At 32.8% G+C, this 24,412-nt stretch overlaps 3 protein-coding genes across 4 annotated transcripts; 2 read left to right on the plus strand and 1 right to left on the minus strand.

Annotated features, from left to right (window-relative positions):
• The first annotated feature begins 456 nt into the window (after positions 1-456).
• Positions 457-1,218, plus strand: LOC132314515 (LOB domain-containing protein 24-like). The gene is made up of 2 exons (XM_059813372.1): positions 457-609; positions 919-1,218. The coding sequence occupies exons 1-2, from the start codon at positions 457-459 to the stop codon at positions 1,216-1,218; spliced, it is 453 nt and encodes a 150-aa protein (XP_059669355.1).
• Positions 1,219-7,123: 5,905 nt separating this feature from the next.
• On the plus strand, positions 7,124-8,929 carry LOC132314997 (protein DETOXIFICATION 49-like). Its single transcript, XM_059813756.1, has one exon. It carries the CDS (start codon positions 7,162-7,164, stop codon positions 8,734-8,736), a length of 1,575 nt encoding a protein of 524 aa, XP_059669739.1. The 5' UTR covers positions 7,124-7,161; the 3' UTR covers positions 8,737-8,929.
• An 11,566-nt stretch (positions 8,930-20,495) lies between these two features.
• On the minus strand, positions 20,496-22,790 carry LOC132312619 (BAG family molecular chaperone regulator 1-like). 2 transcript variants are annotated; one of them, XM_059811048.1, is made up of 5 exons: positions 22,694-22,790; positions 21,877-22,485; positions 21,505-21,761; positions 21,260-21,406; positions 20,496-21,119 (listed from the first exon to the last, which is right to left on the minus strand). In XM_059811048.1, the coding sequence occupies exons 2-5, from the start codon at positions 22,112-22,114 to the stop codon at positions 20,745-20,747; spliced, it is 1,017 nt and encodes a 338-aa protein (XP_059667031.1). In that variant the 5' UTR covers positions 22,115-22,485; positions 22,694-22,790; the 3' UTR covers positions 20,496-20,744. The 2 variants fall into 2 exon arrangements, with proteins under 2 accessions (XP_059667031.1, XP_059667030.1); XM_059811047.1 differs by having other exon boundaries at positions 22,622-22,790.
• Between the last annotated feature and the right edge of the window lie 1,622 nt (positions 22,791-24,412).

Raw genomic sequence — 24,412 nt, forward strand, 5'->3', positions numbered from 1 at the left:
GTACCAAGCTAATAGCAGATCCCTTATTATCTATTCATTTAATGGACACGATCGACCTTATTGTGGATGATTCAAAACCCTCAGATTAATTTGAGTTTCCTTAATTACCAACTTAATAGCTCTCCCAAAATTGGAATTCTTCTCCACCAACGACAACTTTCCTTACAACACCTAAATTTTTTTAAAAATATAGCCGTTAAATAACTTTCCTCTGCTAACTCATTCCCTTAATACAAATATATACTCATCATTTTTGTCTGAAATGAACAATTAAGAAACTGAAATCTGCATTAGATTTCAGTCTAAGAACAAAAGATTTCAGAAAATCTTTGTGCGGTAGATTTTGATAGGATTTTTCTAAGAACAAAAGATCTCAGAAAATCTTTGTGCGGTAGATTTTGATAGAAGGATTTTTCTGAGGATATATATATATATATATATATATATATATATATGATGACATCCACTCGTTGTGCAGCTTGCAAGTATTTGAGAAGAAGATGCCCTTCAGATTGCATTTTCTCTCCATATTTTCCTTCCAACGATCCTCAAAGATTTGCTTGTGTTCATAATTACTATGGAGCTAGCAATATCGCAAAAATGATCAAGGTATTAAATCTAAAGTGCTACTCTCTCTCTCTCTCTCTCTCTCTCTCTCTCTCTCTCTCTCTCTATATATATATATATATATATGCTTTACTTAATCAACTATTTAGCTTCATTTAAAATCTTTTACGACTATAATTTTCCATTTAAACAGTACTTCTAATAATAAATGCATGTTCATAATATACTCCATTTGTTTGCAACAGCAAAGACATATATATATATAGTACCATATGTATATATATAATAGGTGCAACTTCTTGAAGCTAACCTAGTCTTGAAATTGTTGGTGGTTTGGTTGATAAGGATGAGCGGGTCCCGGTTGATCTACGAGGTGAAGTAGCAGATTCGTTGCACTACGAGGCACAATGTCGTGTTCGAGATCCAGTTTATGGTTGCGTAGGAATCATCTATTCGTTGCAAATCCAACTAGCAAAAGCAGAAGCAGAGGTGGCTCTCCTCCGTGCTCATCAACCACCTGTATACCACCACCAAGTAGATGATGATCAAATTATTCAACCTGCTCCAACCTTCAATTGCAACTTCTTCCCCCAAGAAAATGGTGTTGGACACTCTCAGCATGACACTAATTCCCATCTTTGGTTTCCATAAAACTGCACACGTCAAAATAAAGTGGCTGGTACAAACATGCACCATCCAACTTCTTTATGAATAATTGTATTGTTTTCATGTACCACTTTTTTTTTTCTTTTTTTCTTTTTTCATTTGAATCTTCTTCAATCTGGTTCCTTGGTTTCTTATTTTGTGTTAATGAAGAAATTTTGATAGAGATCACTTTTGCAAAACTTTGCTATTGTGCTACACAACTCTGTCCATATCTATATATATACGTATGCAGAATTGTGTCTTAATTAGTTTTTTTTCCCAGCCAAATTAGAGATAAGGAGACTCGAATATGAGCACACCACTTAGAGAGTTGGGCAATAACTCTAGCAATTAGTGGAGATAGTGATTCATCGTGCAACATTGTGTGTTTCAAGGCTACGAGTGAAATAACTGCATAGATTTCACCTGTAAATACCACTAGCAAATATTTTTGGGTTCAGTAAGAGTCGATCCCAAAACGGCCTTTAGCGACAACAAGATAAAAAATATTTGAAAAAAATAATTCAGTGACAGGTCCGTGCCTAAGTCTATGACTCACCTTAGAAGACTCCTTATCCATGCCAGGCACCGTGCGAGTTTACAGATACTCACTTTATGTTCCATATTAATTGTCCATTTTTTAGAGTTAAAACTTTTATGAACTCACACTGTGTCGCATTTTAATTGTCTATTTTTTTGAGTTTAACTTTTTAAGATAATGATTTTTATTAAAAAAAATTTATTATATTACTAGTGAATAATGTTACATTGACTTTTTTAAAAATACATTATTTTAAGACAGATAAAAACTAAAAAAGTGAATGCTTATTTTAAGACCGAGAGAATAGCATATTGTGAGTGTATAGGCCCAAAAAGAAGGTCATGGAAAAAACAAGGCCAACTGGCCAAGGAAGTCAAGTAATGGGTTGGGCTTTGTTAGGCCCAAAAAGGTCTGCGTCAATCTTAGATTGTTAAGACAACTCCTTTTACTTGATTAGACATAAAAACATTTATATATCCTTTCAAAAATTAACCAAGAAAAATATATCTCATGGGAGCAGGAATGACAACGGGGCGGATTTGGGCGGGCATATCCTCCTCTGCCCCCACCCAAAATCATAAAAAATGGGAGAATTTTTCACTCTATTTCTGTAACAGTTTAATATTTTTACCCTCGCGGATACCCACCCTGCCCTGTTTAAGACCATAATTTATTTATTGTTGAAATAAATTTACTCTCTTTTTTTCACTTATTTTTAATTCTTCACCATTGTAAATTTCCTTTTAATCAAATTCATTTGTTACTTTAATATTGTTATATATGGTACTTAATATATAGTAGAAAATATATATACTAATAAAATAAAAGTACTTAAATAATTTGTCTATCTAAATAGGGCGGAGCGGTGCGGGGCGACCTCCCCTTCCCTCGCACCAAACACACGCGAATTTTTATTACATCGAATCATCTCCGTTCAAATAAATAAAACGATCCCCCAAAATTACTAAAAATGGTACTAGTTAGGTTGGTAACTGTGAGACGGGTCAAATTGTCATCAATGTATCCACCATTCGATTGAGAACGTTTCAATCGGATGGTTGAGAACGGTTTGCTTAATTGTCCACTGAGCCCCCATTCGACAAAGATCGAAACGTGTCCATAGATGACGTAATTCTAATTCTGGCAACCGGACTGTAAAACTAAACTGGGACGGTTGGGTTGAAAAGACCATTGGATTTCGAATCAAGTGGGTCCCCACAGTGTTGTACGGCCAGATCTCCCTCAAGTGGGGTGGGGCCCACATCCATGGGTGTCGTTTTCTTCTTGATCGACAACTTTTGTTTTGTGGAACGAATACTATTTCTGAACCCTCCTGACACCAAATTTTCCATCACCTACTGTTTTCATATGTTTCCATACTTTGAGCAACACTTTTGTTTTATTTGTGCATTTCAGCCTCTTTTTTTTTTTTTTTTTTTTTCTTTTTTTTTTTTTTTCAAAAAGACTGAATCCACACACTACTTTTTTTCTGTGTTTTTTTTTTTGAGGATTCAATTTTTCTTTAATAATAAAGCAAACATACACTTTTTCCCAAATTACCACTAGGCTAAAAATCTTTTAGTATTAAATAATTTTAAACAATACTCCTTTTGGGAATATCGTATCTGCTTTGTTGAAATATTGAATGTCACTTTTTAAGCTTTTTAACATAAACATTAATAAATATTTATTAATGTTTATGTTACACAACTATAATTTTTAAGTCATAACTACCAAAAACTGTATTAATTTAATATTATATATATATATTTTAAATAGAAAGCCGATGGTTCATGTTTTTCCACTGTACCTACTGATATCATGAATTACATCATTTTATTCCATCCCCAAAATCGAAATTCCATGCCTATTTATCCCTTTCAGTAATAAGGCTCAAGAATGCCATACATATCCTTAATTTATTTCTAGATCCCATCTGCATTTTTTAACCCTTCCTTAGTTTTCAACATAATTAAGTAAGATTGGTTTGTGAGAAGAATGAGCTACATGAGTTTTAATGATGATAAAAAAAATAAAAAATAAAAAATAAAAAAGACTTTCATTTCTATTCGTTCTTGAATTTTCAAATTGTTACACTTAATACATACTTCGATTTTTAATGGAAGAATTAAATATGTAACACGAGATTTTAATTTTTACATATCTTACCATATGTTGTTTACGGAAATTGATTCTTTTGGGATTAATCAAATTAATTTTGATGGAATCATAGGTCAGGGAATTCTCCCCCAACACATATCATATAAATTTGATAAAATCCTAATAATTGAAATCAAATTAAACTTGATAAAACTCAATTCACGGAAATGATTGACTTTTTTGACGATATGTCTTCAAAAGAAATTTGAAAATCTTTTACGGTGAGCTGTCTGCCGACAACTTTTTAATAATGTGAATCACTAAAAAAGTAATTAAATAAATAAATAAACTATAACACGGATCATCATTCATACAATATCCCCTCCTCTTCAAAGTCAAACAATCCAACAGTGAAAATAAACCGACAATTTAATATGCAAATACGCAAGCAAGTAGTTGTGGTGGATGCATTTTGACATATGAGATATGTATAGTGCTAGCTAACAACCAGACGGCTCGAATCTCTGGTTTCACACTCTGTTCTCGAACCAACAACCCAAATGGAAAATGGCTTCGGTGTGTAGGAGAAAAACACAAAAAGATTGGATTTATTTAAAGAAAAGGGTTCATCAAAGAACGGCTTTGTTGAAAGAAGACAAGTCAAAAATTCAACTTTCGGTACATATATTCTTTAATTTCTTCAAGTGCTTTGTTCAACAGAGTGTTAATCTGGTTCAGATTCTCTTTTTGAAGAAGTGCTAAGTTGAACAGTTGAACGCATATATAGATAGAGCTTATATAGATTCTTTGATTGTAGCAAAAGAATTTAAAGGACTTTGAAGACATATATACTCGTATATATCATGATAACAACCTCATGCTTTTTGACCCCAATGCATGAGCCACTAGACCACTATTTATTCTTCAAATCTTGATTTTAATGGATAAACATTATCTCTATAGTTAATTCAATGTGTCCTTGTTTGGGGATTATAGAATGTTAAGGATTATATCGTACTGTGATAGGTTAATTAAAAGTTAATTATATATTTAGCAAGTATACAAGGTACATTTGTTGAACTTTACATTCAAGACAAGAGACAAGACTAGGAGTTTGTAGTTGGACAAGCGGGTTAAACAAGACCTAGGGTTGGTCTTATCACGTTTATGGTGTTTACATGTCACTTCATTAACCTCTTAATTAAGCACGACAATGAGAAACCAAAAGCAATACAAGAATGAAAATGATGTTTTGTAGGACATGTTGTTTTGGGTGAAAATTGTTTCTTTTTAGTAAACAAGGAATACACACATGATCCCGTAACAAGAAAACTAAGAAATCAAGAGTTTACATAGATATGTGAATAAATTCAGTGATCAAATTAAGAGTTTGTATACGTACATAAATACATAATAATACGTTGTTTAGATTAGTAATAAAATCTTCAGAGATCTTAAAGTGCTTGACTCTAACTCGTTTCATTTATTCTCGTGTTTACTCGATGATTTAGACGCTTGGACGGTTGGAAATGTGCATTTTATTGACTAAATGAATGTCATGATTTTTATAAGTGTGCTATAAAAAATGGGTAGATATTTCAATGGACGGACTACAATTTTGGAAGGGTACAATGCATGTATTTTTTTAGACTTGGTCTCCTCTTGAAGTGTCAATACGTCATATGTTCCATATGATCATAGGTATATACAATATAGTGTGTGCAAGCTAGGTGTTAAAAAGTATACCGTTAAAGGGTTTCAAAGAAATGGTTAAGAAACATGAAAAAATTAGTGGGAACTCATAATCTGTGGGTCAGATCGCTAATCTTATGTGGTCTTGTCATTAAACTTCTTTTAGCAGATTTTTTGCACGTTTGTGTGACTCTGACCAAAGCTTTGTCTCTATCTTGAAACTTTAGGGTCCCATATATTCTGTGGGCACACATGCCCTTATAAGTTATATAGACTTATAGTCATAAAGGGTTGAAGACTCTAAACAAAAAAACAGACTCACTATTGGTTTGAACCATCCCTATCCCGCCACTTGTCGCTGATTCACTGTAGCACAACGGACTTTGTAGCACTGTATAGTGTAAAACTAGGACTTGAAAATGAAATTCAACACTCAAAGCTGGCCATGCTTTTCTTATTACTTTCCTGTTAATACGGAACCGGAATCTTCTCCGTTGGTTTCGTTTGATTTCGTGTCACTTTCGCTTACATAACAATTATGTTATATCAATATTTTTGAATTGATGTAAGATGCGGCACAAAATGTCTTTTTATGATAATTATTTTTTTTTTTTTTCTTAGTTGGTACTCACACACATATTTTATTGAGACTCGAACTCTTGAACTCTATTTGAGAAATAAAAATTTAGTATCCCTGGGCCACTGACATGTTAATTAATTATAATTGAATTTGTTAATAAAGTCGTCAACGCCAATGTAATGTTTTCTTAATTGTGGCAAGCCACATGCACCATTGCAAACACATGCTCTGTTTCTAACCTAACAATGAGAGGCATGGGACATGGGCTAACCATAGAAATGGAATTGAATTGGTTAGGCTTCAACTGTTGGGACGGTAATATATATATATACTTAAACAAACATGCTTGAATTTTAAATTTTTTTGGCCTAATAATACAAATATCAGTCGGGCGATTGTGGAGCCGTCCCGCCACAATGTCTGACAAAAAAATTAGTTGGCAAAATTAAATCTTAATTTTTACCTCAAATAGTTTCGTGGATCAAACATGACATAGTTCAAAGAACATCACTGCAACATAGATATAAGACCATTCGAACAGTGTTTTTTGTTTTGTTTTTAGTTCAAACAACATGAATGAGGCCGTGACACAAACCGAAAACGTTAGACAAACCACTTTGACTCTCATTTTATAAAGGAACAGTAATTATAATTAAAATTCTATTATGCATAATCCAAAATTTTAAGTTTGTTTAGTTTCAAGTTGTATTTGGACGACCAAAAAAAAAAATTGGAAGTTTTAAGTCTCGGATCTTAGTTCTCAACAAGTAGATTGCCTCTCTCGTTCTCTCTGTCCCTCTTTTATATGCTCGCCGGTCGAACCAGACAACATAATGGCGCCAAATTATCCCAGAATTAATGTAATTGGATTATCATATATTTTCAAAATCCAATGTGTAAAAAGGCCGTCCATAGAAACTCTTTAAAACCCCCCTCGTTAGCCCCTCTCTAAACCCCCCAATCCTCTCTCTCTCTCTCTCTCTCCCCCTCTCCCCCTCTCTCTCTCTGTCTCTCTCTCTCTCTAGAAGACATAATAATGTGTCAACTAGCTCCCTCTCCCTCTCCCTCTCCCTCTCCTCTGTCCAGCATAGTAATAAAAAACCCAGAGTCCGACATGTTCGATCCTTTGATACCCGAAACTCGAACATATCAGCAGCAGCAATCAAGTGAAGCCGATAAGGCCCACAAAACTCATCTCCTCTCTGATTCAATTAAAGAAGCCAAGTCCATAGCCAAAATAGCACTTCCAATGATACTAACAGGCCTTTTACTCTACTCTCGCTCAATGATCTCCATGCTCTTCCTAGGCCGCCTCGGCGAGCTGGCCTTGGCCGGCGGTTCTCTAGCCGTCGGCTTCGCTAACATCACCGGATACTCGATTCTCTCCGGCCTCGCCATGGGAATGGAACCTATATGTGGCCAAGCATTTGGCGCCAAAAAACACACCCTTCTTGGCCTTTCCTTGCAAAGAACGGTGCTTCTGCTCATTTTAACTTCATTCCCAATAGCTCTTCTTTGGCTTAACATGAAGAGAATTCTACTCTTGTGTGGCCAAGATGTATCTATAGCGACAGAAGCTCAATCTTATCTTTTGTACTCTCTTCCCGACCTCTTAGCTCAATCTCTGCTTCACCCATTACGAATCTATCTCCGAACTCAATCCATAACTTTACCTCTAACATTTTGTTCTGCTCTAGCAATCATTCTTCACATACCCATTAATTATTTTCTGGTTTCAAAGCTTGGTTTAGGAATCAAAGGTGTCGCTCTTGGTGGGGTGTGGACAAATATCAATCTCGTAGCTTCTCTAATCATCTACATATTTATCTCTGGTGTGTACAAAACAACTTGGGGAGGCTTGTCCAAAGAATGTCTAAAAGGTTGGAATTCACTACTCAATTTGGCAATTCCAAGCTGCATTTCTGTGTGTCTCGAATGGTGGTGGTACGAGATCATGATTTTGCTGTGTGGGTTGTTGATCAACCCGAGAGCAACTGTTGCTTCAATGGGTATTCTGATTCAGACCACTTCTCTAATCTACATATTCCCATCTTCCCTGAGCTTCAGCGTGTCGACGAGGGTGGGAAACGAACTGGGTGCCAACCGGTCTTCGAAAGCGAAGCTGGCAGCCATTGTAGGCCTGTCTTGTAGCTTCGTATTGGGATTTTCAGCTCTGACATTCGCAACAATGGTGAGGAATGTGTGGTCTACTATGTTCACACAAGATAAAGAGATCATAGCGTTGACATCTCTTGTTTTGCCTATAATTGGGCTGTGCGAACTTGGGAATTGTCCACAGACAACGGGGTGTGGGGTGCTGAGAGGAACAGCTAGGCCTAAAGTTGGAGCAAACATCAACTTGGGTTGCTTTTACTTTGTGGGGATGCCAGTTGCAGTAGGGTTAGGGTTCTTTTTCGGGTTCAATTTCGAAGGGCTGTGGATGGGTCTATTGGCTGCGCAGGGGTCTTGTGCAGTCACCATGTTGGTGGTTTTGAGTCGAACAGATTGGGAGCTTGAGGCACAAAGAGCTCGAGAGCTGACCAGAGGTGTGGTTGATGACAGCAATGAAATTAAGGATGATAAGCCACTTAAACTTGGTGATTTAGTTTAAACTCCATCGTTCCACTAATTAGTTTAATCATTTATTATTATTATTATTTCCCTTTTCTTCTTTCCCTTAGTTGTAAAGCAGAGAAAGAACAAGAAACTGAGGGAGTTTCAATTTTTATTTTTATTTTCTGTTGGGTCAAGGCCATCTCCAGAATTGAATTTCAAATTTTGATTTATTGAATGTACGAGGAATTAATCCCCAAATATATATATATATATATATATATATATATATATATAGCCTGCGAAAGCAACCTCCATTTTGTATTATGTATTCTGTTTAGAGAAATACAGAGTCTAAAAATGGCTGTTATTTCAGATTAATGATTTGCGTGTACATGATATGTAACTTGGCTTGACATCTCTATCAACTGTGTGTGTGTGTGTGTGTGTGTGTGAGGTGTTGAGCTCATTTGAAGCTCAATTTCCTTAGCAAAGCGAAGTTATACCAGCACCATTGTTTCATGGAGTCTATGCATGGACTTGGTAGCTAGGGTGGGTTTGGAACGTCCGATGTATCATGTACATATTTTTTTCTAGAAAAAATAATTTAAACTTAGAACAAATCTAACATAAATTTTGTTGAAATATTTATAATATTGTTAAATATTTATCAATCATAATAACAAAAATGTTTTTCAAATTTAAAAACATCATAAAAAATAAGGAAAAAACAAAAGTCATAGCTAACAAAATAAAGTTTATTTATTTATATATTATTAAACGAGGTTAATTGGTCGGGGATTCTCTTCCCAAACAAACTCCTAATCTTATTGTGTTTATGATATAATTTGTACGGTACTGTTTGAGTCCAAGATTGAACCTAAACTTAGGTAAAAAGTTAATAACCGGACAAGACTAATCAATTTGTGAGGTTTTTTTCTCGCCCCGCCATGTTAACATGGTAAAAAGAAGGGTTCAAAGTCTGAACTCTACTTCAGCGTGTGAAGAAGGCACTTTGCATCTCTATTCTCAAACTACTCATTCTAATAACATAAGCCATGATGGCATATACATCCGAGACATATATCTATATTTAAACATAAACTTATTTTGGGTAGGTATATGTATATGTTCCTTAATTATGGAACCTTTGCCTTAAGATAAATCAAAAGAAAAAAATAATAATAACATGGTCATGAATCATCAAAAATGGTGCAACTTGCAATGAGTCAACAAAACTCAAGATGCCATTATAACATCTTTCATCTTTCATTTATAAGCTCTTGAAAAATGTTAACAACTAATTATGGTTAATGATTAATGTGATAAGTGCAAGTTTACTTTATCTGAAAAAGATAAGTTTCATCATAAGATTCGTCTCATTCAATAGATGATAATGAATTATTCTGGTCCCGTTCTCTTTCTTCTGTGTGACTAATAAAATAATTTCGTATATATTCAAGCTTGAACGACGGTTAGATGAGATGGAGTTCATGTCAACCTCACAACTTATTCTATCCAACAATGAGATTAGAATACCATTATATAAACTACTAATAATTCATGACTCTCTGTTTTAGAAAGTATAAATTATTCTTTTGTGAAGTTGTTAATCTAATATATAATAATATAACAAGCTAAATAAACGGATTAACACATTTTAAAGTTTTTTTTTAATTTTATTTAAAATAAAATACAAGTGAGTTTATTAATAAATTTCATAATTCACCATCAAATACATGCAAATTATTATATATATATTTTTAATCCACAACACTACAATTAATTATTAAGAAATATTTTAAGAATGACCAAATTGCAACTCCCAACCTCCAAGACTGAGAGTCAAAATTTATAATATTGCACAACTAACCACAAACATATAATAGAAGATTATATTTATAAGTACCCGAAATCACTTGTAAATTAAGTGCATCCCGTACGCATAAAACAAACTTAGAACTTGTATTAATGAAAAATGCCCGTGCTACGTTGACTTTTTGTCCACCAGGTTGTATCGCTGGCAAAAATAAATATATAATGAAATTATTCATATTACCCCTATATATATATATATATATATACCGGACAAAAAGTAAAAGATTTGATTGGCTAATAAATAATAGTTAGACCCATGGTTGACTTATATTTTTTATTTTTTATTGTGCAAGTTGCTTGTTTAATTCAATAAATAAAAATTAATTAAGAAAATAAATAAAGTAAAAATAAAAAACCGCTTAAATTAAAGATAAAGTAAATGTTAGATTCAAATTCTAAACAGACTATCGAATTAAAATTCCAATTCACATAGGCCTAACTACGAGAATAACTTAAATTTTCATGAACCTTCCAAGATTAGCTACGTGAATTATCGAATTTCCTCTTATATATGTCTCAATAATTGTATCACATGCATATATTTCATTTTGTTGGTGGCATATATTTTATTTTCAGAATTACTGTAATGCGGTCTCGTACATGTATAGTGTGTAGATACTTTCCTAGGGTTATCAAGTTGTGGATTAGACCCTTCACTGTCAAACAAAACTTTATATTAAAAATAATAATTCAATACCATCACATACAGTAGTTGTAGCTGATGATAAGTGTCTGCAAATTCAATTGAAAACATATATATGGTCTCTCCCTTTCAAGCTTTCACAACATTTATAAGGGATAAGATTAGCATTTGACAACGACATGCAAACCTGTTGGATAAACTCAAGCATCCTCCTCTGTCCACATTTGAGGGTTCAGGATGATCGACTCCCATCCGTGTTTATCATACACAAATATATACATACATAAATAGATATATATATATATATATATATATATATATATATATGTATATATATATATATATGTATGTATGTATGTATGTATGTATGTATGATGTATATTGTGTGTGTCATTTATTAGTGGATCTACATCTATGAAATTAACATTAGCTGGTATTTGACCAAATACCAAAAGTTTCAATATATATTTTCAGCTCTTGAAACTCTTATCTGTGAAATTAACATTAGGTAGTATCTGACCAAATATCAAAGGAATTCAAATTATAATTTCATCTCTTAAAAGTCTTTAAGACTATTGAATGTTTTTTTTTTTTTTTTGAAAGGCAAAGTAAATTTTATAAATAAGATAGAATGTACTATTGAATGTTGATTTCAATCATAAATATCATATTCAGTTTTATTAAACAATGTTGCAAACTATATATAATGTAGAAAGAAAAAAAAAATATTGATTCTTCGGTTTAGGGTATGGGTCCTATGGGAAAATTTATATTAAGTAAATTCTCATAAATAATAAATAAATATGTGTATATATATATATATATATATATATATGTATGTATGTATGTATGTATGAATGATGTATATTGTGTGTGCCATTTATTAGTGGATCTACATCTATGAAATTAACATTAGCTGGTATTTGACCAAATTTCAAAAGTTTCAATTTATATTTTCAGCTCTTGAAACTCTTATCTGTGAAATTAACATTAGGTAGTATCTGACCAAATATCAATGGAATTCAAATTATAATTTCTTCTCTTAAAAGTCTTTAAGACTATTGAATTTTTTTTTTTTTGAAAGGTAAAGTAAATTTTATAAATAAGATAGAATGTACTATTGAATGTTGATTTCAATCATAAATATCATATTCAGTTTTATTAAACAATGTTGCAAACTATATATTTTGTAGAAAGAAAAAAAAAATTGATTCTTCGGTTTAGGGTATGGGAAAATTTATATTAAGTAAATTCTCAAAATATATTTGCTTGAATCTATTATTATTATTATTTTGGGTAAGTTGAAGCTATTATTATTACTCATTCATCACTATAATCTTTTCTTAGTAGTGTTAAATTTTATATATTAAAATCTAGTAACTATACAATTGCTAAAGGATTAGCATAGAGTAGAGCAGAATTCGTTGATTATATTTTGAAATAATTTTTTTTTTTTTTAAATTCTAATTCTAAAGTACTAATTTTATGTAACCGAACATAATTTATTACATTCTTAATGTATAAATTCTATATATCTTGCAGGCAAAAAAATAATTTAAAATTTGCATTTATTAGTTTTTTATACATCAACTTTATTTTATTTCTCTTAGCTGCAAAAAAGAGAGATCACTCAAAATAATAATAAAAACATGGATATTAGAAGGTTTTTCACCATAGCGTAAATGTTATTCTTTGGTGATTTTATATATATACCATTTAGAAGTCATTCCTTTGAAGATAAACTGGTCTATTGAAATGAACCAAAGGATCTTAAAAGTAGTAAGAAAATGTGACAAACACTTAATTTTAGAATCAATAATAATACATTATATATATATATATATATATATATATATATATATATAATGACATGAATAGCCAAAAGAAGGTATGAAGGACAGGTGGCAGCCTTGCAACTTGTAAGGAGACAAAGCGGCGTACGGAACGTAGCTGTAGGCTCGGAAAAGGCGCTCTTTCCAGGTTCGGAAATCTTAACGCGTGACTTTTATCTTCTATTATTAGGATTAAAGCTGTGATTCTGCCGCAATTGCGTGTCAACTTCGGGCTCATGGATTAACACACTAATGAAGCGTGTGTGTCTATATATATATATATATATCAAATGAAAAATAATTTTCTTTAATTTTATTTGATTGTAAATTTAATGATCCCAAGTACAATGCAAAGTAAAGTGCCATTGTTTCTCTTTTATAATTGGGGAAGAGAGTCCTAGTCAACAATAATTCATTCACAACTCCTATGTCATTCAACTCATTTGTCAATTGTCACGTGTGATTTCATGTATATGTGTGGAAGTGGATCGTGGATGTAATTTTTATTTTTCTTTCTTAAATGATTAAATAGATATATGTGAATGACTGTTTTTCTTTCTATTTTATCTCACTTTCCTACTTCACACGTGCATCTAAGAGAAGATCATGGATGGGCATAATGGGGAGTTGATTGTTTCATTTTTATGTTTTCCTCTTTTTTTTACTTCTTGTTCTTCTACCTTTCCTTGATAGATTGCAGGGATCAATATAAAAGTATTATACTAAATAAGTAAATTTAAACTCGACCCATTTAATAATCGTGTCGAAAACTTTTAACACTAACTCAACCTATTTATTAAATAAGTAAACGTGTTAACCCATTTAATGACATATTTTATGTTGAAATGACTTAACTATTCATAATAATTGGGTTTAAACAAGTACCATATTACGTATGTTATGTTCATGATTATAACATGTCGAGTTAAATGGGTCATAAACGAGTTACACGGGTTGAACCTCCAACCCTAACCCAACATGACTAAGTAAATGGGTTAATCGTTTCAATAATTCGAATCTGTTTAAGGTCAACTCAAACCCACTTATCTCGTGTCGTGTTGACAGATCGTGTCGTAATTTGCCACCCCTAATAGACTATTTAGGTGTTTTACTTCAATTTCCTATTCTCTTTTTCCATGAGTTAAATAATGAAATGAAGTACTCCTTCCATCCTTATAATACTTGTCCACTTTAAAAATTGAGTCACATTTCTCAAATTAAACAAGATTTATGGAACAAAGAGAGTAAAAAAAAAAAAAGACAGTTTATTAGTTAAATATACAGTTTATTGTGTAAATATTAAAGAACCAAAATCAATGATGTTTACGAAGGTATGATCTAGTTGTCAAATTGAGAAGATAAAAACGAATTTGGGCATCACAAAAATAGTTCAATTTTGACCGTCAACAACTTCTAAGTTCATGAACACAGACTATGGATCTCAATTTTTTGAATTGAAAGTCATGATGTACTAATTAATAATGTACTCTTTTTCAAATCCAAATCCAGAATCAATGTATTGAAAAGAACATCATAACGGCGCGCACGCACATACACCATTATGTGACTTTTCCTAAAAATAGGTCCTTCTCCACATACTCTTTTTCATCTAACTGATGAGTGCACGTGAGAATATGACCACAATCCAATATTAAGTGTAAACCATTCCATATATAAAATACAATACCTATTAAAAATACAATTAAACTTAGCCATATATAATTTTTTTCGGACAAGAATATTAGAAATTAGTTGTTAGTTGTTGAAAGAGAAACGTACAAGACCTAACTCTCAAACACAACTCAATTAATCGAACAACTCCGCACTTTATTTACTTCTACGTTAAGCAACCACCATGTGCGCGCATCATATCTCATACATAAAAGTCTATGGTTTTGAGGGTAAGGACTGTAAAGGAATAGTGTGATGGATTGAATATTCATGTACATCCGAATATAGGAATAGTGTGACGGATGTAATCAAGGGTGGATCTAAGGGTGGGCAAAGCTGAACTTGAGCCCACCCCAAAAAAAAAAAAAAAAAAAGGGTGGGCGAAGGTGGACTTCAACTCACGCCAAAAAATAAATAAATAAATAAATAAAAATTTACCATATTACTTTAAGCCCACTCCAAAAAAATAAAAATAAAAATAGTAATGATAATTCAGTCCAAAATTAGTCTAGTCTAAAATTAGGCCATTCCATTCAAAAAGATTGGATCCGCCTTGAATGTAATATTAATTCATATACATCCGAATATATATATATATATATATATATATATATATATATAATATATATATATAGATATATAGGAATATATATATTGCGGGGATAATGGCAACTGGGAGAGGTAGTGGCGCCCTTTCATGGAGACAAGGGAACTTGCAGGCTCGGAGGTAGGTCCGGAAAAGGTTAGTCCACTTCCGTGTCAAACTTGGAAGCCCATCCAAGCTGAATGATGCAAAATAGCAAAGGTATGAAACAAAAGTAGTCCAAAACCTATGAGTGAGTGTGTGAAGATTCTAATATATAATACAGTCTAAAAAGTCGGTTGGAATATAATATGTGTTCCTTAAAATATGAGCATTCGCCCCTCTTTTGTTTTTTTTTCTTCAACGGGATATATTTCTTATAATTTATGAAGCACGGACACGAACACGAAATATAAATACGATACGAATACGAATATAATGACATAATAAATTTTAAAAAAATAGAACACGGACACGGCGGAGATACACCTATATATATATATAAATTTCTTATAATTTATGAAGCACGGACACGAACACGAAATACGGGTACGATACGATACGGATACGATGACACGGTAAATTTCAAAAAAATAAAATACGGACACGGCGGGGATACACCTATAAAATTATATATATATATATATATATATTCAAAATATAATAACTATAACCTTGCACATTCATTTTCCTAATAACAAACAAGTATATATAAATACAAAATTGCAAATAAAACAATAACAAATAACATGACCAATTTCAATAATTTCATCTCTGTTATAAGAAAAACATAGACAAGACAAAACAGAAAATAAATGAAAAATAAAGTTGATCCAAATTCCAAACGAAGATGTGCAAAAGAGACATAGCTATAATGAGCTAAATATGTACATAAATAAACATATATATTTTCAGTCTTTCACAAAGTCTTGTTCATGTAACTTAAAAAAAAAAAAATGTCTTGTTCATATAAAGAAATAATTGAAGAAGATGAGAGACTGAGAGAAGAAGTGAGAGAAAATAAAATTTCTGTGTAATACTCTTGTCTGTAGTTGTTTTTTTATTTTTTTAAAATTTTACTTTTAAACTTTTAAAATTAGTAAATTACATTAGGTATCCCATTTTTTTTAAAAAAAAAAATTACAAAATACACCCCGCCGTATCCCCCGCGTGTCCGAGCCGTGTCCACCCCGTGTCCTCCGCGTGTCCGAGCCGTGTCCAATAAAAAATAATTTCTGGACACTTCACAGAAGTATTGGACACGTGTCCGAGTCTCGGACACAAGTGTCGGTATCCGAAAAGTGTCCGACACTGATACGGAATTCCTGAAAGGAATGTCCGTGCTTCATACCTTATAATTAAAGATTAGAACATAAACGTATGGGCTATCGACCCCAATGGAATATTATGGAAAAGCCTATTTATAAATGGAATATGTTATTTAGGGACAGTTTAGCTAGTGCTTTTGTTTTGTATTTTTTTTACTTTTGTTAACATACTGTAACAAAGTAAAAGCACAAAGCATATTTGATAATACTTATTGTGTTTTTTAATACTACCGAAAGTATAAAAATGATATTTTTGTTTGTTTCAGCACTGCAGCAAAGCACTGTTCATAATAAAAAAAATTAAAAAAATCTAAAATAATATTTTTAACTAACCATTCAAATTTTCAAATTTGCAATACTTTTTACCAAACATGCTCTCATGTTTTTACTTCTAAAAATCTTGTAACAAATTTACGTTACTAAACAAGCTTCTAAATAGTGTTGAACATATTCTAAAAACAGAAACATTGCTTTCGCTTCAAATCAAAGCAAAAGCACAAAGCAACTGTGTTGTCAAACGGGCCCTTAATTTGCACATGTTTATTCTTTTTTTGGGTTAGTGGTTAGGCCTACTAAGAAGCTCATGCATTCAATTTAACAGAAACTGGGATTTAAAGCCCATTTAATAGGTGTCCATAATTTCATCAAAACATCCCGTTCCATAAGCCCACGCCAATCCGGCCCAATTGGTTTTGCAATTCACCTGTAATGAGACCTAGTTTCGTGTAAATATATCACTATTACGTCTTTTCTCATTGTTATGCTCTCGTTTTGAACCTTGTTCGAGTCCTTTTTATTTATTTTTTAATTAGAATCAAATTGTTTCTCTTTATTGGTCCACTCATTGGTTTTAAAATGCTCTCAAACATAATACTATATACCAGATATAAAAAAATAAAAATAAAAAGACCAACTTGGAAAAATATATATATATATATATTTTTTTTGTCTCATTTTATTTTAGTTTTTGCTCCATGAAACTTTTAACAAATGCATTCAACATGTGTTGTTTTGTATTGCAAGTTAGATTTGTCATTTAACATGTGTTTTGTATTGCCTTATATTGTGCAACTTTTAGAATTTGACCATTTTATATGCTATCACGGAATTTTATTGAAATATATGCATATTTGGCCTTGAAATGTTAAAGATTTAAAGGAAAAAAGATATAATAATGTATGTATTCGAAGAATGTTTTGAAGGTTTTGTAGAATCGGAACAGCATAAAGAAGCCCAATTTGGTGGGAAGTTTAGCAAGAAGCTTTGGGATTACGAGATATTCATGAAATTAATGAAACTATGTTAGTCATAGGTTTATTAAATTTTTTTTTTTTTTTTTTTGATTCCTTCATCGACAACTCTCAACTCTCTTAGACTTCCCTTCCAATGATGAATTCCCTTAATTAAAATTAAAGGAGTACTTTGGAATTCATAGGGGATTTATTTGTTTATATATCGTTCCATTCGATCTTTTAGATTTCGACTTCACCTCAACGGTTATGCTACGATGTCTTTAAAATCTATATGCTATGGATAGACTCCTGTAACCATGACATATTTGCTATTTGCTTGCTTAAATAGAAGCATAATTTCTTTCTAAAAGAAAGAAAATGGTTAATTCCACAAATTTCATTATCTATGGTTAAGCACTGTAGTGTGAGTTCTAATGTAACAGTAAAATAGTTGAATTATGGTTTTAGTTCATTGTCTTCATTTCAGTTTCAATGGCAATAATTAAAAAGGATTTGACACATCCATTGTTGTATACAACTCGTGATCACACAGTTTTCAGCAGTCCAGATTTTTCTGAAGAAGATGCCAAAGTTGTCAGTCTCGTGCACAATTTATATTGGAAGTTGGAACACACTCTCTAGACTATATATATATATATATATATATATATATATATATATCAACAATTTTACACCGTCTTTGCCTGCATATTTGCGAGTGTTTTGTCTTTATGCAATGTCAAATTCCATTGAAACAACATCATTCTTTTCCAAGAAAATGAGGTCTTTGTGAATTCAGTCTCATCGTTTAGCATAATTGTAATTTGTAAATATCAATATACTGGTCTAAGATGCTTCATAATCATCATAGTCAAAATAGTGTTTCAGATCTTTCTTTAGTAATAATTACTATTATTTTATATATCATTGCCTTTGCTTTCCAACTTTGATGGTCGATCTCAACATAAACTTAACATATACAATCTAGTTGCTGCATGATTTTAAGATAAATTTATTGTGTATGAGTGAACGTGTGTGCTTTTCATATTTTTCTAATAAAAAGTTGCATCAGTAATTGTGTGTGTGTGTGTGTGTGTGTGTGTGTGTGTGTGTAGGATAGTATAATAGTTGATTATGCACAATTATTGTTGTTTTTGTTCCTTGATTGTCATGATCATCTCGCATAGTATTCTTTTTGGGAACTTTTTTTCTTGTTTTCATTAGATCAACAATACTTTCTTCTTTTCCCTTTTTGGTCCTAGCTTGATAATGAAGTACACGGTTTTTTAAAAGAAATTGGGAAGGTATGCTTTATTTGATCTTATGAGATCCATGGAAATTGCAAAGAATGTCCGAAATTAGACAATATAAGTCACCCAAAAGTTCATTTCCGATCCTTTAAAGATTTAAGAGTTCAATACATTTACTTGCGTGTCGAATTGTGATTGACCAGATCACTAATCCCGAATCATGTAATAATTTCTCATTCAATTTTTTTTATGAGATATAATTGATTTGAGGTTGTTAAAACACTTTTACAAGTTGTCTACTTGAAATTTTCCTTTAATTCTTGGATTGGACCACAAGAATTTTTTAAAAACCTGGCATGGACCACAAGAAATTTGATTTCTTGAAAAGGTGTTTCATAATGATTTCATTCTTCTGTATTATTTCTTGGACTGTACCTTGCATGGCTGCTTAATAAATGCCTCATTATTTATTAATTTGAAGCCAGAGAAATACCATAATCAATCATAAAGAACGCCAGCACTGCATAATTGACTCATTATTACCATTACATTTTTAATTTTATATGAACAATAATACTCCTCTATTGAGGCAGGAGTAAGAACTTTCTTATTCTAGGAACCTCCGTACAACTGGCATGTCACGATATGATTGCATCATATTAGTAAATATGTAGTGATAGATGGACCTGCCTTGGAGGATGTATCATCAGGGAGAATACCTTATGCTATGGCTGTTGTTGCAGGCAGTAGCTCATGGCAAACTATGGAATCCATGGTGTTCATCCACAGGGAATCATAGATATTGGATGAGCCAAGCATACCACCATATTCGCGCCAAGCATGCCACCTTATTAGTATATGCTTGTTTCATTCACAAATTTCGCTGATATGTCGATCCAATGAAACAAGCATATACTAATAAGGTGGCATGCTTGGCGCGTCCAATTTCGTTACGTAACACTGAGAAATACAGATTTTCTTTCCTGCATTCCTCCTCAATGTGGTCCTGAGTATCTTCCGTGACCTAACTTCTGTGCACTCCCAATTTCACTAATAGGGATAGAAGATACAGGTTTCTGAAACTGGGAAAAGTGTACCAACAAAAAGACAGCCTAACTCTGCACAACACTATATTCAAATTTGTCAGTCCGTTATATGGTTGGCTTGGTCATTGGATTATAAATCTGTTTCACTTACATTCCCTCCTCCCTTTCTTGTCATTTTTATCCTCCAGAGGAAGCAAGGTATAAAAAGATTAATCACCAATCACTAATCATCAATCACTACTGAGTCGACTGTGTTATTGATTTCACAAGTATCTCAAAAGTAGAATTAATAATGGTTTAAGAATTCTTGGATTTCAAAATGCAACTCTAATTTCTCAATTGTAAATTCAAGTATAAGGAATCATCATCACTATCAATACCACATACAATGCAGTGAGAAAAATGAAAATTACAAAGTAATATTAAGTAATTGCTATCGTAGTGACCCCATTATTTGTTTGAACTGATGAATGACAAGGTGAAAGGGGTGCTAACAAAATCTAAATACAGAAAAGAATGGAGAATAGACACTGAACCAACTCGACACAAGTCCAAACCACACATCCACACATCACAACATATACTTGGTCTTTTTACCTCTACTTAAAGCAGCAAATCCCAATTGAATTTGGGACGTGCCGGTTCATTGGTGGTCGAAGTGGAAGAAGCTGGAATGGCATCGAACGTTTCCCATTTCGTGGTTATGACAACGTCCCCTGACGACGTTGAACGCCTTGAGGAGTGTTGCTGCTGCTGCTGCTGCTGCGGTGTTTGCATAGCCGAATACCCACCACCGGAAGAATGCCTTGAATGCAGCTGTTGAACTGGTGAATGTACTAAACCATTTGAGTGCCTCGGTTTTTGATGCTGCTGAAATGGTGGTGGCTGCTGTGGTTTTTGACTTCCATTGCTGCTTGGCATTGAGTTTTTCATCTTTAACACATCAAGAGTTTCGACATACTTCTGCACTCTTTTCACCTTCAGTATTATCATGAAGTGATAATTGACAGTTCAATCAGTCCAATAAGTAATTCAATGAAGTGATAATTCACAATTCAATCAGTCTACTACTAAGTAATGCTTTCAAACATAAAACTATGTAGAGAAGTAAACTTTACCTGCATTTTTCTCTGCAACTTCACATCTCCATCCACAAAAATCCCATCCAACTTTATCAATTGATTCATTAACAGCTCAATCAGACTCAATACATCCTTCTCTGCAACTTTCCCACCTCTCGAAATTACGGATTCAAGAGCCGACACCTACCACCCAATTCAAACCACAATTCAATTCTCCACATTTCAATCAAATAAACAAACCTCATCTGATTGAATTGAAATGCTCAAGCAAAGAAATTTACCTGACCCGCGAGCCTATCCACCTCCAAACTGATCTCGGAGATGGACTTTGAAGCCTTCTCCAATTTAGCATTCCTTCGCATCTCCAGGTACCTTTTCTCTTGGCTAAGTGCGTCCTCAAGCAGCACGAGCTTGGATCGGTCCTTCACACCCACAAAGTCAAGAAAAGCATTGGAGTCTCTCTCCTTGTCTTTGAACAGCAATTTCTGATCTTGGTGGTGCAAACCCGTTGGCCCGGATAACATTTTTTTCAAATCCCCTGCAAATCAATCACAAACCCATCAAACACCTTATTTTCATACTCAATTCCCAAAAATAAAATTCAATTCAATTATTGGCAATGAAGGGGAAAAAAAGATTTGATTTTGAGTTACCAAATGTGGCTTGAGAGCTGATATTGATTTCGTGGTATATGGACCCATACTTGACCCGAACTCGAATGGTGGGTGGGGGAACGCGGTTTTGATCTGAATCCGGGTTCCGCTTCTGAACCAGCATTCCTCCGGGTCTCAGCTCCCATTCACCCTCGCCGCCTCTTCCGCCACCGACACCGTCTCGTGAGCTGTCATTCACCGGTGACAGCCCCGTCGTTCTAGTCTTCATTCGCATCATCTTGCTGTTTGATTTCGGGAGATGTACGGAAGGTTTTGAATCAAAAGTGTTTCGATTTCAATTCCAGAGACTCAGATCAAAATTTTCTTCTCTCTGCGATTTTTAGTCGAATACACAAAACCCATCCCAGAAAAAGCCAACTTAGACCCAATTGTGACAGCCAGTTAGACCCACGCGTGTAGGGAGAGAAAAGTTAGAGAGAGAAAACACTCCCCCTCGAATAATCGATGGCTTTCTGGAAAAAAGAAATCAAACCCAAATATCTTCAAATCTTAATCGTCGGCAAGAAGAGATCGCCGGACCGACACGTCTACCGCCGGTTGAAACGCCGGCGGAAGAAGAAGTAGTGAGCAGACGTTCCTCTGTGAAATCTGAGAGTTCAAAAGAGAGAAATTTCAGATCTCTCTTTCAACGCAAATGTAGGCAATCAATAGTAGCGTGAAAAATGCCAAAATTATCGAACCAAACAATCTAAATAAAGCGAACCGTTCGATTAAACAAACCTACCGGAAAAATCAATGCCGGCAGAGACCAAAATTTTGAAATAAATGAAATAAAATTCGAATCTTTTTCTCTTACTTGGTATTCAGGGCAGGAGACCCTAACAAGAAGAGAGAGAAAGAGAGGGAGACAGAGAAACGAAATAAACAAATGAATCGACAGCTAACACAACAATATGCAGAGAACACTACATATATATTACTAATATATATGAATAATCTTATATTATGTATTAATTACACACACATATATGTCATCCAAGGTGTGTGGACTATGGATACATACAGTTTAATTTCTAAATGAATTGTTTTACTAACAAATAAATAAATAAATAAATAAAAGAATGTTAAAATTACGGAAGTACCCAATGACTTGCATTTCAAAAGTAGATGGAAAGAATTCACCAGTTTTATTTAGTGCATGCTATTGTGCGCGTTGACCTGATTGGTGATTGGTGACTAGCCTTAATTAGCTCACAAGTGTCTGTCTGTAAGGGTGTTTTAGTAATTTAATAAGATCCAATCATTAGACAGTTAATCATGGAACTAATTGAGATTAGTAAAAGTGTTCAAAAAGCGGGTATATTGTATTATAGTGCTCTGTTTTGTAAAGAAGAGGAACAAATAGCAACGGAAGGAAATACTTATTCCAGAGGCAAGGAAACAACTTCTCAGTTTTCACAATTTTTTTCTTTGGGAGAAATGAAATTAATATTCCACTTTACAAATTTGTATTTGATGTATATGTATATATTTTTTCTTAAAAAAACAAACATTACTTTTATTGAAAGCACTTAGATAGGTAGAACATTAATCATTATTAGAACATATGTAAATTACACTGATATTTCAGTTTAGACAAATTACACATTGATGGATTGTTCAGGTTTATTACTTATATTTCCTTTTTGAAAAACGAATTTGAATGTGAAAAATAAGTAATACCCTTATATTATAATAATATATTACATCACATTTTATACATAGGAGTGACAAATTTGTTATTTTATAAAAAAATTCTCCAGTCAGTCAAAAATATAAATTTATATTAGAAATGTGACTTAGTGCACACATTAAATCTCGAACAAGGTCAAAATAATAAATATTAAACGATCGTATGTAATTTGTTCAAACTTGTGAGGGAATAGTGTAATTTACCCTTACAATTTTTGTTTTGGATAGTTATTTACCCTTATAATATTCCACTTTTGAACAAGAAATTTACCTTTTTATTAAAAATTTAATACAATGCAAATGAAATAAATACATGGCAACATCACCTCCTTCCTTCATGGTTTGTTCAGTGTGAAGAAAAGAAAAGTGGTGGAAAGAAAATAAGAAGGAATGAATAAATTTTTTTCTTTTCGTAAAAAAGATACAAGGAAATAAAGGATAATAGGAAAGTCCTCTTTCATAAATTTCATTCATCAAAATATGGACGAAAGATAGGAGAGAAGACAAGCGAGCCTAATATAAAAGTTTTAAATTACTACATCATCCTTCATAAATATTTAATAAATCCTATAAATAAGTAAGTAATGGGTTTAATAGCAAAAATAACTTTAAAATTTCTCTCTCCTACCAATCAAATTAAATAGTCAGTTTTTTCCATTCTTTTTTCATCCGACTGAACAAAAAGAGGAAAACACTTATGTCTCACTCAGTCTATCGTTCTTCTCTCCCTTCAATTCAATTTTTTTCCTTCCTAAGGTTCATTTAGTGATGAAAATTAATAGTAAAAAATAGAAATAAATAAAGTGAATGAAATAGAAACAAAAATAATTTTTCAACATTATAC

Source organism: Cornus florida, unplaced genomic scaffold (assembly GCF_030987335.1).
Source record: "Cornus florida cultivar Cherokee Brave unplaced genomic scaffold, ASM3098733v1 CherokeeBrave_3.0.0_Hap2_Chr06, whole genome shotgun sequence".
In the NCBI taxonomy this organism is placed as follows: Eukaryota; Viridiplantae; Streptophyta; class Magnoliopsida; order Cornales; family Cornaceae; genus Cornus; species Cornus florida.

Bases quoted from the DNA above. Each gene is read 5' to 3' on its own strand.
- LOC132314515 (XM_059813372.1), top strand. From the start codon at position 457: ATGACATCCACTCGTTGTGCAGCTTGCAAGTATTTGAGAAGAAGATGC. The intron at 610-918 runs GTATTAAATCTA...GATAAGGATGAG, and splicing joins ATATCGCAAAAATGATCAAG to CGGGTCCCGGTTGATCTACG.
- LOC132312619 (XM_059811048.1), bottom strand. From the start codon at position 22,114: ATGATGCGAATGAAGACTAGAACGACGGGGCTGTCACCGGTGAATGAC. The intron at 21,407-21,504 runs GTAAATTTCTTT...ATTGGGTGGTAG, and splicing joins TGGATAGGCTCGCGGGTCAG to GTGTCGGCTCTTGAATCCGT. The intron at 21,120-21,259 runs GTAAAGTTTACT...ATAATACTGAAG, and splicing joins AGTTGCAGAGAAAAATGCAG to GTGAAAAGAGTGCAGAAGTA.
- LOC132314997 (XM_059813756.1), top strand. From the start codon at position 7,162: ATGTGTCAACTAGCTCCCTCTCCCTCTCCCTCTCCCTCTCCTCTGTCC.